Source organism: Marmota monax, unplaced genomic scaffold, assembly GCF_021218885.2.
Source record: "Marmota monax isolate L192 unplaced genomic scaffold, Marmota_monax_Labrador192_F-V1.1 WCK01_AAM20220418_F8-fsc00041, whole genome shotgun sequence".
NCBI lineage: Eukaryota > Metazoa > Chordata > Mammalia > Rodentia > Sciuridae > Marmota > Marmota monax.
This window is the reverse complement of record NW_026695238.1, coordinates 17,186,826-17,200,489: the sequence shown is the minus strand read 5'-3', so window position 1 is coordinate 17,200,489 and position 13,664 is coordinate 17,186,826. Positions and strand designations below refer to the sequence as shown.

The 13,664-nt window shown below is 52.1% G+C and overlaps 1 protein-coding gene across 13 annotated transcripts in view; it reads right to left on the bottom strand.

Annotated features, from left to right (window-relative positions):
• The window catches only part of Agap1 (ArfGAP with GTPase domain, ankyrin repeat and PH domain 1), a 488,301-nt gene that overhangs the window by 234,096 nt on the left and 240,541 nt on the right, over window positions 1–13,664 (bottom strand). For all 13 annotated transcript variants that reach the window (XM_058577558.1, XM_058577559.1, XM_058577560.1 and 10 more), the window contains one exon: window positions 13,269–13,361. In XM_058577558.1, coding sequence (XP_058433541.1) covers window positions 13,269–13,361 — 93 coding nt within the window. The remainder of the gene's footprint in view (window positions 1–13,268; window positions 13,362–13,664) is intronic.

Below are 13,664 nucleotides of genomic sequence, written 5' to 3'. Positions count from 1 at the left end.
CATTTCCAGCAGTGATCTGCACTTCCCTACCAATGGTCTTATGTATAGTTGTTCTTGCTGAGTTGCAAGCAATAAAAAAAGTCTTCCATAAATAAAGTCAATGGAATCTCCTCTTCTGTTGATAAAAAAGAGGCTTTCCATGGGGGGAGGTGGAGTCCAGGAGAGTACTGTAAACATGAGGCGTGAAAACCTGTTTTCCTTCTGCAGAGATGCCTGGACCCCGCCGTGCCCTCTCCCTTGATGGGAGTGCGTAAGGCGACAATACGCCCGGAGGAACACAGCAGCCCTTAAGGCAGGGATTTGGGGGGCTGCAAATATGAACGTGGGCAGTCTGAAGTAAGGGCATATCTAATCTAAGTGTGAAAAATATTTTTATTGTTCTGGGAATAGTCACTGTTAACTGAACGCAACCACAAAACGGGTGGAAAAGGAGCACGCAGACCCGAGGGAATTGCCAAATCAATTAACAAGTAATTCAGGAACTAATTTCTATATTGCCTCTTAGCACAAAATTGTATCTTTAATTTCTCCTGCAATAAGCATCTCTGTGATGGTCCTAACACACACTGACGCTGTAAATGAGTTTACAAGTATCTCTTTTTGATTGGCTATACAACATTATTTCTTCACAGTTCAATGCTACTGTAGCCAAGTGCTCTGAAATATTTAATTATACTGGTAGCTACCAGTTACCAATTTGCAAGACCCACAGTGAGTACAGTACATTTTAAAGAACCAGTAATCAACTAATTAAAACCACAGTGAATTCCAGCTACTCCAATGACAAACAACTGCCCCTGGGTACACTGGGAGGACTTTTGCAGTGGGGATGAGGTTTTGTAGGTCTAGCTGGACTCCAGAACACGGAAGCCACCTACCGAAGACCCCTCCACCCTGGCGCTATGTAGAAAATGTCCCTGCAGCTGTCCCAGGCCTGGCTGATGTTGAATTTCTCATGTCACTGATTCGCTGCACGGTGGCTCAGTGGTAGACAGGGCCACTCAATGAGAAGACCATGAGTTTGGGAAATGGCAGACCTGGGTTTGGATTTTTCTGGCTTTACAATGTCGTGTAAGGCGAGCCTCAGCTTCCTCACTCAAATGATGCAAATAATGCCGTCCCTGGCTCACTGCCGGGGACCTGTGAGCCCACTGAAGATGTGTGCACACACAGAGTGGCTGTGCTCCCCTGTAAGGACCACAAAAAGTACTTAAAAATCCAGCACTTTTTATTTATTCCTTTCCTCAAACCTATGATGCTCAAGGGAATTCAACTTAGAAAAAACCTGCCAGATGCAATATAACCAGAATATCTAGTTTGAAACACTAATACTGGGATTTTTTTAAAACAGCGCACAAAGAATGACAACTGTGGTGTCTGCGCTTGTGGGGGCAGAGACCAGGAATATGCCTCTGCTAAGGTGGGCTCCAACCCACCACCTCATGAGGAGCTGGGGCAGTCATCTGTCCTTCCTGGGACTCTGTTTCCCTACATGCAAAGTAAGGACCACTTCTAGCTTTAAAAATGGCTGCTTATGTGGTGAGACACGGCAATTCCAATGCAGGCAGAGCAGACATTTAGTTATTTGGCCAGAAGTGGGAAGACCACAGAAAAGAAACCTTGGGGCTCATCTATGTGGTAAGGTATACGCTATAATCATAGCATGTGTTAGGGTAGTTAACATGTCACACGGATGTGTGTATATAAATGCGTGTATACATATATATATTCTTTATTCTCTGAGACAAACTACTTAAGAAAAATCTGCAAAATCCTGAGAATGTTCAATTTTAATGCACCAATGATGGGGCAGAACAGGCTGGCCGGGGCACCTCAGGACACCTGCTTGACCTTGGTGCAGTGTGACCCTGAGCTACAGCAGCGTGAAGGCAGATCTGCTGCCTGACAGACACCGTGACACATTCAATAGAAGGAAACCACCATGTGCTCACCTGCCAGGGCCCTCTGGTCCCCCTGACCTTCAGATGGACCTGGGAGGCCACCCACTCCCCAACACTCCTAGTTGCTCCCCACCTGGGCCTCCCGAGGGCCTCCTTTCAGGCCCAGCCTCTCTCCACTGCAGGAAGGCCCAACCAGAGCTCGACTAAAAGTCCTCTGGTGAGTGGACAGATCAGAGACAGGCAGGGCACAGAATACCAGGCCATTAGGCCACGGACACACTTGGGTTGTGTGCATGACCATGGGAGAGGGCTTTTACAACCCCATCAATACCTACACTGGTTCATGTGCCCCAACCACCCTGAGGTTCCCTGTGAAGGGAAGGAGAGAAGCTCTCTGCCACCAAAGCAAACACGTGTGCACACACAGGGCAGCCGGGGCACTTTATGATCATTTAAAAAAAAATCTTTCACTGAACACAATTTATAGCATGAAAACTGACTTACAGAGCATCGGCAGGGTGTTCAGATTTTCCCCAGTGATCCTCCTCGAAGGGAAAAAAAAAGCCCCTTCCCAGGGAGGAATCCTGCCAACTGACCTCGCCTTATCCAAATGCCCACAGCGGGAGGTCTCGGGAACAGGCTGGGCTGGGGGAGCGCACCTCCTCCTGCAGAAACCCCCACCATCCAGGCCAAGGCAGTCCCCAAGCCACAGTGTCAAGGACACGGGAAGTAAGGGAGCCTGAGGGACTGTCAGAGTGCAGGTGACCAGAGCACACAGCAGTTATACAGAATGGGGGACCTGGATGGGGTCTCAGTGAAAAGGAGGAAGGCCAGACAGACGGAATCTGTTACCAGCACTCGGTGAATACAGACATCCTTTTGTTTTCTTTTCTTTTTTGATACCAGGTATTGAACGTGTGTCCGTTCAGCCAAGAACTGAAGAACAGGACACAGAGCAGCAGGCCAGCAGCAGGGTTACTGCAAAGGTGACAGAGACAGACTGCTCCGGAGAGAAGGGGCCCCAGAGCTGAGAGTCCAGTGGGAGTGTGGCCTGTTCTTTCTGTGGTCTGTGGGATTTCCTCCTTCCTCGTCTCCGCCCCTGTCACAAGCTCCTCACTATCATTGACTGGTGGCTCCTCTGCCCGCGCGTCTCAGGAGCATGAGTACAGAAGTGTCTGTCCGATAGGGCCCCCCTTGTGTCCACCAGCACTTCCGTCAAGCTGGAAGTCGACTTCATCAGAAGACCACCTCCGCGCTCCTTCGTCCTGGCCCTGTCCGGCCTCACGGCCTCTGGTCCTGGCTGCCTAGGCCCTTCTCCCTCAAACCTTGGGCCTCTGCACTGAGTTACATTCCCAGTCCTATTTTACTGTGAGACAGGATCTTGCTAAGTTGCCATCCTCCTGCCTCAGCCTCCTGAGCTGTGGGGTGACAGGCTGCCCACTGCACTTGGTTAATTTCCTGATTTTTGATCACTGTATCAGGGTTGTGTAAATATGTTCACTTTGGAGGCAGTTGGGTAAAAGGTATACAGGGACTCTGTACTGTGTTTGCAACTTCTTTGGGTCTAAACTTATTTCAGTACCAATAGCTGAGACTTCCCAGGGTCCCCATCCGCCCCCAGCCTGCGCTTGCTCCTGTGCATCCAGCCGGAAGCCGGGTGCACTCCATGTTCCTTCATGTGCTACTCACCCACAGTCTGTCTTCACCTTCACTCATTAGCAGCAGTGCGTCCCGGTGCTGTCTACCTGGCCATCACCAACTCCACCCCCCAGCCCCCCGCCCCGAGGTCCCTGCCTCCTGTCACTGACATTTATAGACAACTCTGTTATGAACTTTGTTTTTTCTTTTTTACAGTTAAGGTTTTTTTTTAATCCTAGTGAATTATTTTCTTGGTATAAATTTCTACAAGAGATGACTGGACAGAGTGAAGCACATTTTCATCTCCTTTTCAAAAACACACTGCCAGGTTACCCTCCTACAAGGCCAGGCCAGTTTTCAGTCCTCGTGGTGGACACTTTTAATGTTCTGCTTCTCCTGATTTTTTTTAAAGAGTTGGAATTTATCATTTTGTTAATGATAAACCCTAGCACAGAGTGATTTCTCACTGTTTAATTTCCTTTCCATTATATATGAGCCCAAGGGGAGATGCCACCACTCTCTACAGCACGTCTCAAGCAGCACCTGTGCAGCTCGTGCGGTATCCACCTATTTGTACAAACAAGTCTCATGTGTTTCTAAAACAACAGAAGCACTTCCTCTACAGAATGACCTCCGAACAATGAACACTCTTGCTTTTATCACGTGTTACCAGCACAAAGGCTGGGTTTCACGGAGTAGTGGGGTACAACTTTGCCAATTATGAAAACAGTCTGGCACTTCTAAAGTTGGTGCATTTGATGGTTAAAAAAAATCTGAGTAAAATTAGAACATAAAGACATTTATTTAGATGAGATGAACATAAAGACATTTATTTAGATGGGATGTCTTGCACACGAACAATGAGAAGTAGAGTAGTTTTAGAAGAAACTGGCTTTCTGAGACCTTTGTGGGTCATTTCAAAGACTAAAAAAAAGTGAATACACTGTGTGAAATGTATAGTATCTTAAACACATGAAAGAGACAAACTTAAGGAATTTTAAATCATATTTTTTTCTTAAAGTATAACTTAAGAAAAAGTGAATTCTCTAGTATAACTTTCTTTTTTAGGAACACAGAATTCATTTGGGGGAAGGAAAATGATTTCACACTATGAACCTATTCTAACTATCCTTCAGAGCCACCCTCACGGCCACAGCCTCCCTCCCTCCGGCCCCTCCTGAGTCTGCCCTGGGGGAAGCACCTGGATGAGGTTTCTAAGCAACAGGAAGTGGAAGACTCCAGGCTCCACAAGGCCTCCAAGGAGGGGGCAGAGAAGACACCACTGCCCACGTCTTTCCGGAGCCAAAGTGTTCCACGTGGGCCTCAAGGACAGGCAGAGCCTGACAAGCACTGGTCAGAGGCGCCAGAAGTCGTAGCCAAGGTTAGGAACCCCCATGTGCAAGGAGGAAAGGACTGAGCCCCGGTGACCCCAGGTGTACGGTCAGGGAAGCCAAAGTGTGGGCCCAGCCCAGCACCTTCAGCATACCTGGGAATGTGGAAGTGCAATCTCTCGAAACTCAACCCGACTGCCTGGGCAACCTTGGGGCCCACGGACACTGACACTTAACTGAAGCCCCCAAACCTCATCTGGTCCATACCAGACAGCCTGTGCAGCTTGGGCCCGCGCCACATTATGCTCCCTGTTCCCTCCTGTGGAACTTCTGGAGCAAAAGGTTGTGGAGTCAGCCACAGAAAAACCAGTCAAGAGGGTGTGTGAGCCAGGCATGGTGGTGCACACCTGTAATCCCCGTGACTCGGGAGGCTGAGGCAGGAGGATCCCAAATATAAAAAAGAAAAGGGATGGGGTTGGGCTCAGTAGGAGAGTTTCCTGGGTTCAATCCCCAGTGCTGCAAAAACAAAACAAACAGAACCTCGAGAGTGGGGCACAGCAGGCCGGGACCCTGGTCAGGGCACAGTCTCAGAACACAGTGCGGCGAGATGCTGTGGAGGAGCCACACCAGGTGCCCCAGGGGTCCCACCGTGGTGATTTCCAAACGGACATGAAGTTTCAAAAGCCAGTGTGATTTTTCCTACAGAACTGGTGTTCAATGGGTGTCCAGATCCATTCACCAGGAGCAAAAGCAAGCCTGGGAAAAGCCTACTCTGCCTCTGTGCTCGCAAAACAACTTACAGCAGCAGGCAGAAAACATCCAGAAGTGAAGGCACCCTGGCCTCTCAGCCCGTCATGCGTGGGCTCCCTCCGTAAGGAGGTAGGTACTTGGGCATCATCTTGATAGGTTAAGAACAATGCACCAGAGCCATCACCATAGGCACTTGTTGCACAGACTGTTCTGGAAGGCCAGGAGGGAGGCTATATTTAAGACAAACACAAGAATTGTGGGCGCCTACTCATTACCATGTATTTTCCTGGACATCCCCAGCTACAGACCTGACCGCTGCCCTCGGTCCTGAGGAGCAGTCCCCATGGAAAAGGGGTTTTGCTTTTCTTTTCAAAACAAGGCTAACAGAAGTCTCTGTTAAATAGGAATAAAATGCCAGAAATGAGACAGAACGCGTTGCGCACAGTAGGACGTGTTGCCTCGCAGGATTGAGCCTGTCAATGGTCTTAAGACACATCCTGTGCTGCTTCATGACAGGGACATGTCCCGAGAAACAAAAGCACCATTGTTGTTGACTTTTGTTGTGGGAACTTCACTGAGTGTACTTACACTAGGGTGGGAACTTCTGGAATCACCACCGTTTATGTGGACCACTGCTGCCCGCCATAATGTCACGTGGCATGTGATTGCAGTCTGGCACTTATACTAGGGTGGGAACCATGTCACTAAGCAATAGAATCTTCCGGGACCACCACTGTATGCGCAGACCACTGCTGCCCGCCATGATGTCATGCGGCACGTGACTGCAGTTTGGTACACGCTAGGAGGGTTTCAATGGAAATGCTCTTGTCACAAGAGTCTGAAGAGTCCTAAGTGCTTCCTAGGCAGCGCACACCACTGCCTGCAGTGGGTCCTTTGCCCTCTCAGACGAGCTCGATGGGAGTGGAGTGGCCTCGGTCTAAGACAGAACAGGTTACGGATGGCCCCCGTCACACACGGGAGCTCCTGTCCCAGCTCTGCCGTTGGCTGGGTGGTGCTGAACCGTGTTCACACGTGGCAGCCCTTGCCCCCAACGTGACGGCAGCTGGAGGCAGGGTCTTGGAGGAGGCTTGTGAGTTCAAGAGGTCTAAGGGTGGGGCCCTAACCTAACGGGCCGCATGTCCCTGTGAGAAGAGGACGAGATGCCAGGAGTGCACACGCAGGAAGGAGGCTACGCCAAGCCACGGAGACAGGGCTCCCTGGGAACTAGCCCTGCCTGTGCCTGGACCCTGGACTGCCAGCCTCCAGGACTGCGGAGGGAACTTCGTGCCGGAGTCACCCAGTCGGTGGAACTTTAGGACCGCATTCCAGGCAACCTCTGCAAGCGACACATTGCCGAGCCTCACTTTCCGCATCCACGACATGGGCACCGTGGCGCCTCACAGGCGTAGACAGGGCAGAGCCTGGGCCAGTCGGGCCCTCATGTGGGGTCAACAAGCTCTGGTACTGGTAATGCGCTGACAGGTAATTATCCCCGTTACGTGCTGTGATGACAGAGCAAGGGCGCATCACGGGGGCCAGGCCACTCTGAGAGGCAAGGGCATGCTGGCCCATCCTCGGGGACCTGGCTCGGGCACCCTCCCCGCAGGAGCTGGAGTGGGTTCTGGGCGGTCACCAGTCCCACATCCCCATGACTACTCTGTGGAAAACTGCAGGACACTCCACCATGAAGGCAGGGAAACCAGTACCTCGTGGGCAGCCAGTACCCTGGGCAACCCGACAGCTGGCCTTCCAGGCCCCCCCCGCCCCTGCCCCCCTCACTTCCAGGGCCAGCACCTTGGCTTCCCTGCCCACCTTGGCTTCTCTGCCCTCCCTCCACTGGGGCTGCTGGTCCCTGGATTTTGCAAACACAGCTCCCTTGGGCATCAGCCCCTGGGGTGAGAGCCCTCGGGCTGGGTCTTCCCAGCACACCTGAGCCAGCCAGGCCACAGACATCTACTGTCCTCTCGGGCCCAGAAGAGGACCCAGGGCACATCAACACAAGGATGAGCCCAGGCTGGTTACAGATTGATCGAGTCTGAAGAGAGCATTCCAGAAATGAACACCTTATTAATGTATCACTATGAAAATTCAGTTGTGGTGCTAGGGGCCAACATTAGCTATTTGCAGAAACTCTCCTGCTTCTGAGTGAGTTTTTCCTTTCTTGCCTATTTCTGAGCTCATAAGGAGTCCAGTTTCACCATCCCCGCTGAACTTTCAAGGAAAAGAACACTATTTTGCTACAATGAACCCCTAGACATTACCCAGCTCTTAGGTCCTGAACACATCAAGTACACGGGCTCTAACATTAACTCCGGGTCCTGGAGAGAGCATCATTTTTGCACCGCAGTCTACGGTGGGCAAAGCAGCTCAGCGTATTGCCCTCATGGAGCCCTGGTGGCCGAGGGAAGCACAGTTTTCAAATTGCTTTGAAGGTTTATGTTTAAATGATGGATTCCTCACTTTGGTAAAAGTGGTCTCATTAAGCATTCTGCGTAAACCATGTTGCCACCCACCTGTGCTGCCCAAACAGCTGGGGACCAGCGGAGGGTGTGCCCTGTTGATTCCAAGACAGATGACTGTGGATTCCTAGGGGAGCATCCAGATACCTGGGACTGTCTGGCCAGCGGCATTGAGATATTTGAGGAGTGGGAGTAAAATCTTGTGACATGCCCACGTGACACATCAATTTCATGATCTTCATTGGGCCAAGACTGTTGTGACCCAGGCTGAATGGGAGGCTCTTGGGAAGTCATTCACCCAAGTGAGGTAAGTGAGCTTCCAGGGCACCGGGGCCGGGTCAGCGAATCACCTGTTCCTAGGGAGCTGGTGGGGACCCCAACGTCTGGGCAGAACCCATGTCCTGAGTGGTGCACGTGGCACTCTTGCTCACCTTGTCCCCGCTATGTCCTGCTCCATCAACACCAGCCAGCATCGTCCCGCCCTGCAGAGGCTGCAGGGAGGTGGCCCTGCCAAGTTCTCCCTCTGCGTGCTCCTGGAGGAGAGCTGCCTGGCCTGCTCCTCTTCCAGTTCCGTCTTGGGGTTTTGTCTCCTCGGTGAGCAGCACACAGGCCCACGCGCTGCCCAATGCTGCACTTTCAGGAATGTCCTCGTGGTGTCACTGGGTTGTCTTTATCTTCCCACGCCACACAACACAGCCCTAGTGTTGGCCCAGGTACCAGACAACACAGGTGAGCTGCCCACAAGGGGAAGAACTCCCGAGGCTCCTTTCTCTGACTGACAGTCGACAATCATGCAGGGCTGGGAGACGTTCACGGCCTGGCGCCAGGTGTGGAGAGCGCCCCAGCCAGGCGGCCCTCCCGCTGCCACCCTGGGCAGGGCTTCCCCGCGGCCTTACCACTGTGAGAAACTGTGCTCCTACCTCTGACTCTCCTCTCTAAAGGTGGCCTGACATCAGGTGCAAGGTCAAAATCGAGACTTTCAAGAAGCTTCATGAAGACACCATGCTCCTTTGGTTTACCCCTCAGCATTGCAAAAGCAAGCAAGTCTGATCCAAGGTCTCCAGCAGGTCACAGTGACCCCCTATAGCTGGGAAACCACCTTGGCTGGACCACCTGGTGGGATCCGCGGAGCAGGCGGCTCTTGTAGCTCGGGTACAGCAGCACATCCCAGCACGGCCGTTGGGGCTCACACACCTCTCTGCCTACATTTCCTCAGTGTGATGGAGACCTGGATTCCTCTCAAAATACCAAGCAAAGGCTCAAACCAGCAGGAGACTTCCAAAAATGGTACCATTGTGCCCAGAATCTCTGAGCACCTAAGCCTGGAGACCTCCCACAGCCAGGACGCTAACCAAAGCTAGACAGGCTGGGGCCCCATGCTGACCAAGGGCCTCGGCTCAGCCTGCTTATCTGGTGAGATCCCCACCTCTGCATTTCTCAGTGCTCACTAAACCCCTTGCACTGCCAATCCCCCGTGGCCAGTCAGAGGGCCCAGATTCAAATGGAACACACCAAGCTAAGACAGTGCTGTTGAGACCTCCTGAGACAAAACCCTGCCTCCAAAGACCTAGTGAGAAGGGTTTTTTGTTTGTCCCCACCAACCCAAACACACTTTCAACTGCATAAGCATGACAAGATAAACTGATTAGTTTTAGACATTCAGATCTGCTCTGCGCGCTACGGAGCACAAGGTGGGCCCGTGGCCTCTGTTCGCAGCATGCACACCAGCGGCGGAAGAGGCCCGGGGCTCGGGCCAGCAGCATGCAGAAGGGGAAGAGGCCAAGGCCCACGGCTGTGTGTCTGTACTCAAATATAGAGATTAAAAAATGCTAAAGAGAAAGAAAGAAAGGCGAGCACACAGCTGCCGTCCCCAAACAGACCTCCCATCTGCCACCCACGGTCTGCATGTCACCTTCTCCAGGCTCATTTGTACTTCATTAACTGCCATTGACTTAACAAGATTTATGCAAATGACACCGTAGGAGCTCCCCAACTCCCACTGCAATCAAGTGATTATGTATGTACAACTCTCCACAGCAATGAAAAATTAATACGTGACAAGCCCACTCGCCGCTGAGCCGGGCTCTGGCTTTTATTTGTCTTGCTTTGCTTTTTAATTTTTATTCGAATAGACCTCATCTTGTTAGGAAGTAAAGAAACAGAACTCTCTGAACCAGTCCCCTCCAAGGCCCCGGAAAGGACAGAACAATGAGAGGTGGGCTCCGGTCCAGGAGAAACGGAGGTAAGCCCCAGAAAGCCGGCCGGCTCCCATACTGGGGAGGAGCCTGGGCTCTCACACGAAGGAGTCTAGAGTTTAAGTGAAACGGGGTTAAAATTACCCACCGCGTACGTGCAACCTGTACAGACGTGGTCCATCTGTGGGGAGAGGAGGCGTGGCTCAGAACAGGGGCCCGGCCAAGCCCGGGGCATGACCACGACGCCTGGCCTGCTGAGCCCCCAGGGCTACCCCTCTGCCATCAGGCAAGAGAGCTGGTGGGCCTGAGGACAAGGTGTCCTGCTGATGGTGAGAAGGGCAGGAACACAAAGGTGACAGACGCAGAGAGGACTGAGGGGACGGCCATTCCCACCTGAGCGCACGGGTGAGGTGGGCTGCTGTAGGCAAGCCCTTGAAGCTCCTGTTGAGGTCAGGGCTCACACATTTGATTTCTAACCCAAAACTCTGCTTCCAGAGCTCTTTGCAGGCTTCTCATCACTTGGGCAGTGGGGAGGGCTACAGGTACTGGGCAGAGGGTCCTGTGGAAGGCGGGTCCCATGCTTCCCACTGCCTGGTCAGGGCACTTGCCCCCAGGGTCCCACTCAGCACACAGCATCGCAAGCCTCCAGCCTGGAGGCTGTAGGAGAGCGCTTCACTGACGGGCACTGTTCGACTGCTCAACAAACAGCTGCTGAGTTCTCATCTACGCTGGGTAGGTAGCGCCCCGTCCTCTCATTTCCACGTTGTTGAATTCATCACACTGGGCCTGAGGAACTCGGAGGCTCTCAAGTGATCTGTGCTCCTTTAGAAACACGGTGCATGCAGGCCGGTGCGATGAGCCCACAGGACCATCTACAGCCCGCAGCGTGCACGGGGGGTGCCTCTGACAGGGTGCTCTGGACACTGACTTCAAACTCCAGCGCTGCGGGAACGGGGGCATCCTTTGTGGAATCGGAGGATTCAGACAGCCTCCAGTGCCCCGATTTACAGAGGAGGAGTCTGAAGTCTGGGGCACCTGGACACCCAGAAGGAGCTAGTCTGTGTCTACACATCAGGGCACTGATGAGGGACAAGGAGCTCCCAGAGTCCAGTAGTCACCAGGAAACCAGACTGTCACTAGATTTCAGTGAGATGACGGTGAACATTCACGATCGAAAGGCTGCCACCGACTAGATTCGACTGTGTTACACTTGATGGTCGATACCAACCTGCACACAGAAGGGGAGCCCCGTCTGTGAGGATCCCCTCCACAGATGAGCAGGGTCAAGACTAAGTGAAGGCCCAAGCTCACTTGGGGCCTGGCTGACTGGCAGAGGGGCTCCTGCCCACCCAAGTCAACAGTGCACATGAACCAGGAACCGTGGAGATTTTCAATCTTCCCCACAGTCCATATCCTAGTGCCAGGTCTAGGGGTGAGAAGAAAACAGTGACCTTCCTGATTGTGAAACTCCTATAGCATAAATGTTATAGACCAGCATCACATGACGGAGAGTCAGGTTATAAATAAGGGAGCTGAAGGAAGAGACCACGTGCACGGACTGAAGGGTCCTAGCAAGCTGTGGGGGTCCCTGAGCTGACCCACACTGTCACCTGGTATGTGAACGTGTGTCCTGGACACAGGCACAATGGCCTTGGTCACCACATCCAGACTGTCCTTCTCCCCACCTGGCAACTCATGGGCAGAGCCTGGTGCAAGGAGAAAGATGGGGGCACAGGCCCACTCAGTTCTGCAGCTGCTGAGGGGCTTTGCAACAGTCGTGGGCTTCTCAGGAGGCCCTGTGGACTCCTGGCCTCTGGTCTCATCCCAGGTGCTGTGGCCCTGCTTACCCCTTCCTCTCCCAGGTCAGCACTCTGGACTGCCCAGCCCCCACCAAAGCTGTACCCTGTTTGTTCCAAATGAGTGAAAGCTATTATTGCCGAAATGGTCCAGTTGTATTTTAGGAAAGACTCTGTCCCTCTTTAAGAGTGGCCAGTGCCCAGGTGCATTCCTAAAGGAGAAATAAATCCAAGTCCCTACAGATGAGGAGAGGGCATAGGCGATATCAACCAGAGGGCCAGAGCGGACAAGCAGTGTCCACTGGAGGCAGAACTATCATCCTGCCCACAGATTTCTTTTTCTCCTTGAGCAGAGCACACTAAATCAGTTGGCTTCCTTTAACAAACTAAAAGACGGCACTCCCAGAAGCCTCTGTGTGGGGCTGAACTCTATTCTCATTCTCCCTGGAAATAAAATGGCAAAACACACGTCACACGTGAATTCCAGTGCTTTTTACTTGCGACAAAGTGATTTAGCACTGGTTTCTGGGCTGATGGAAACCTATTTCAGGCGAGCAGCACAGGCCAAAACAAATGCTTGAATTCAAGTCCTGTTGTGTAATGAGGAAGTTTAATTAAGGCCCCACATTACAGCTGTAAATGTTCCTTTATATAATAAGGTCTAAATGAAACTGAACCTAATCAAAGTTACAATTCCTTCATTAGCAAATTACAAACAAGCGTGCACAGCTGACGCGCCGGCGAGGATTATCACAACTAATTGCCTCGTTGTCACAGGCCAGCCTGAAACAGCGTTCAGATGTCCGTCTGCGAGAGCAAATTAGGGCCACGTCGGGCTATTCCTGTGATCACAAGGGGCTCTTGTACAGCGATCTGATTTACCCGTGTCGCCTGGCGGCCAGCAGCCCAATCAAAGGCACGCTACAAAGGCAGCCTGTGAAGCCGGCCCTGCCTGGATGGGCCCTCCATATGTAGTGGGCACGCGGCACTTCATTAGATCTGTTGTCACATTTCCCTCTTCTCATTCTAATGATCCCATTTTAATACTCCCAGGAACCTCTTCTAATTGATGTCAAGTGAGTGACTTCTACATTCATCAACACCACACATCAAACAAACCCTGGCACCCGAGCCAGCGTCCTCTCGGCCGACCCGAGGTGTGTCTCCGGCGACGGGCAGGGAGGGGGACGCTGCGTACCTGTTTAATTGGGATGGCTCGGCCGCTCCCGATGCTGTCGGCGCGGCTCTCCAAGCCTTTCTTCTCTTTGTCTGGGTCGCTCCCTTTCCGAGACTGCAAGGCAAAGGAAAGTTGGCATTTGGGTGAGGGCCGCAGCTCACACGCCCGCTCTTCCCCTGCCCGCACGCTTCTGACAACAGGGACCTGGAGGCCACATCTGGCACATGTGTGTGCACACACACATCCCAGAAACAGACCCGCAAGCACTTCATCTGCACTGACTCATCATTCCAGAGAATTTCCTAAACTTTCCCCCTGACTTTTTCATTAAAAAAGAATTAAAAGATAATTTTGCAAAGAGTTCAAAATTCAATTACTAGAAACCAATGGACCATCTAGGAAAGTAACGCCCAAGAA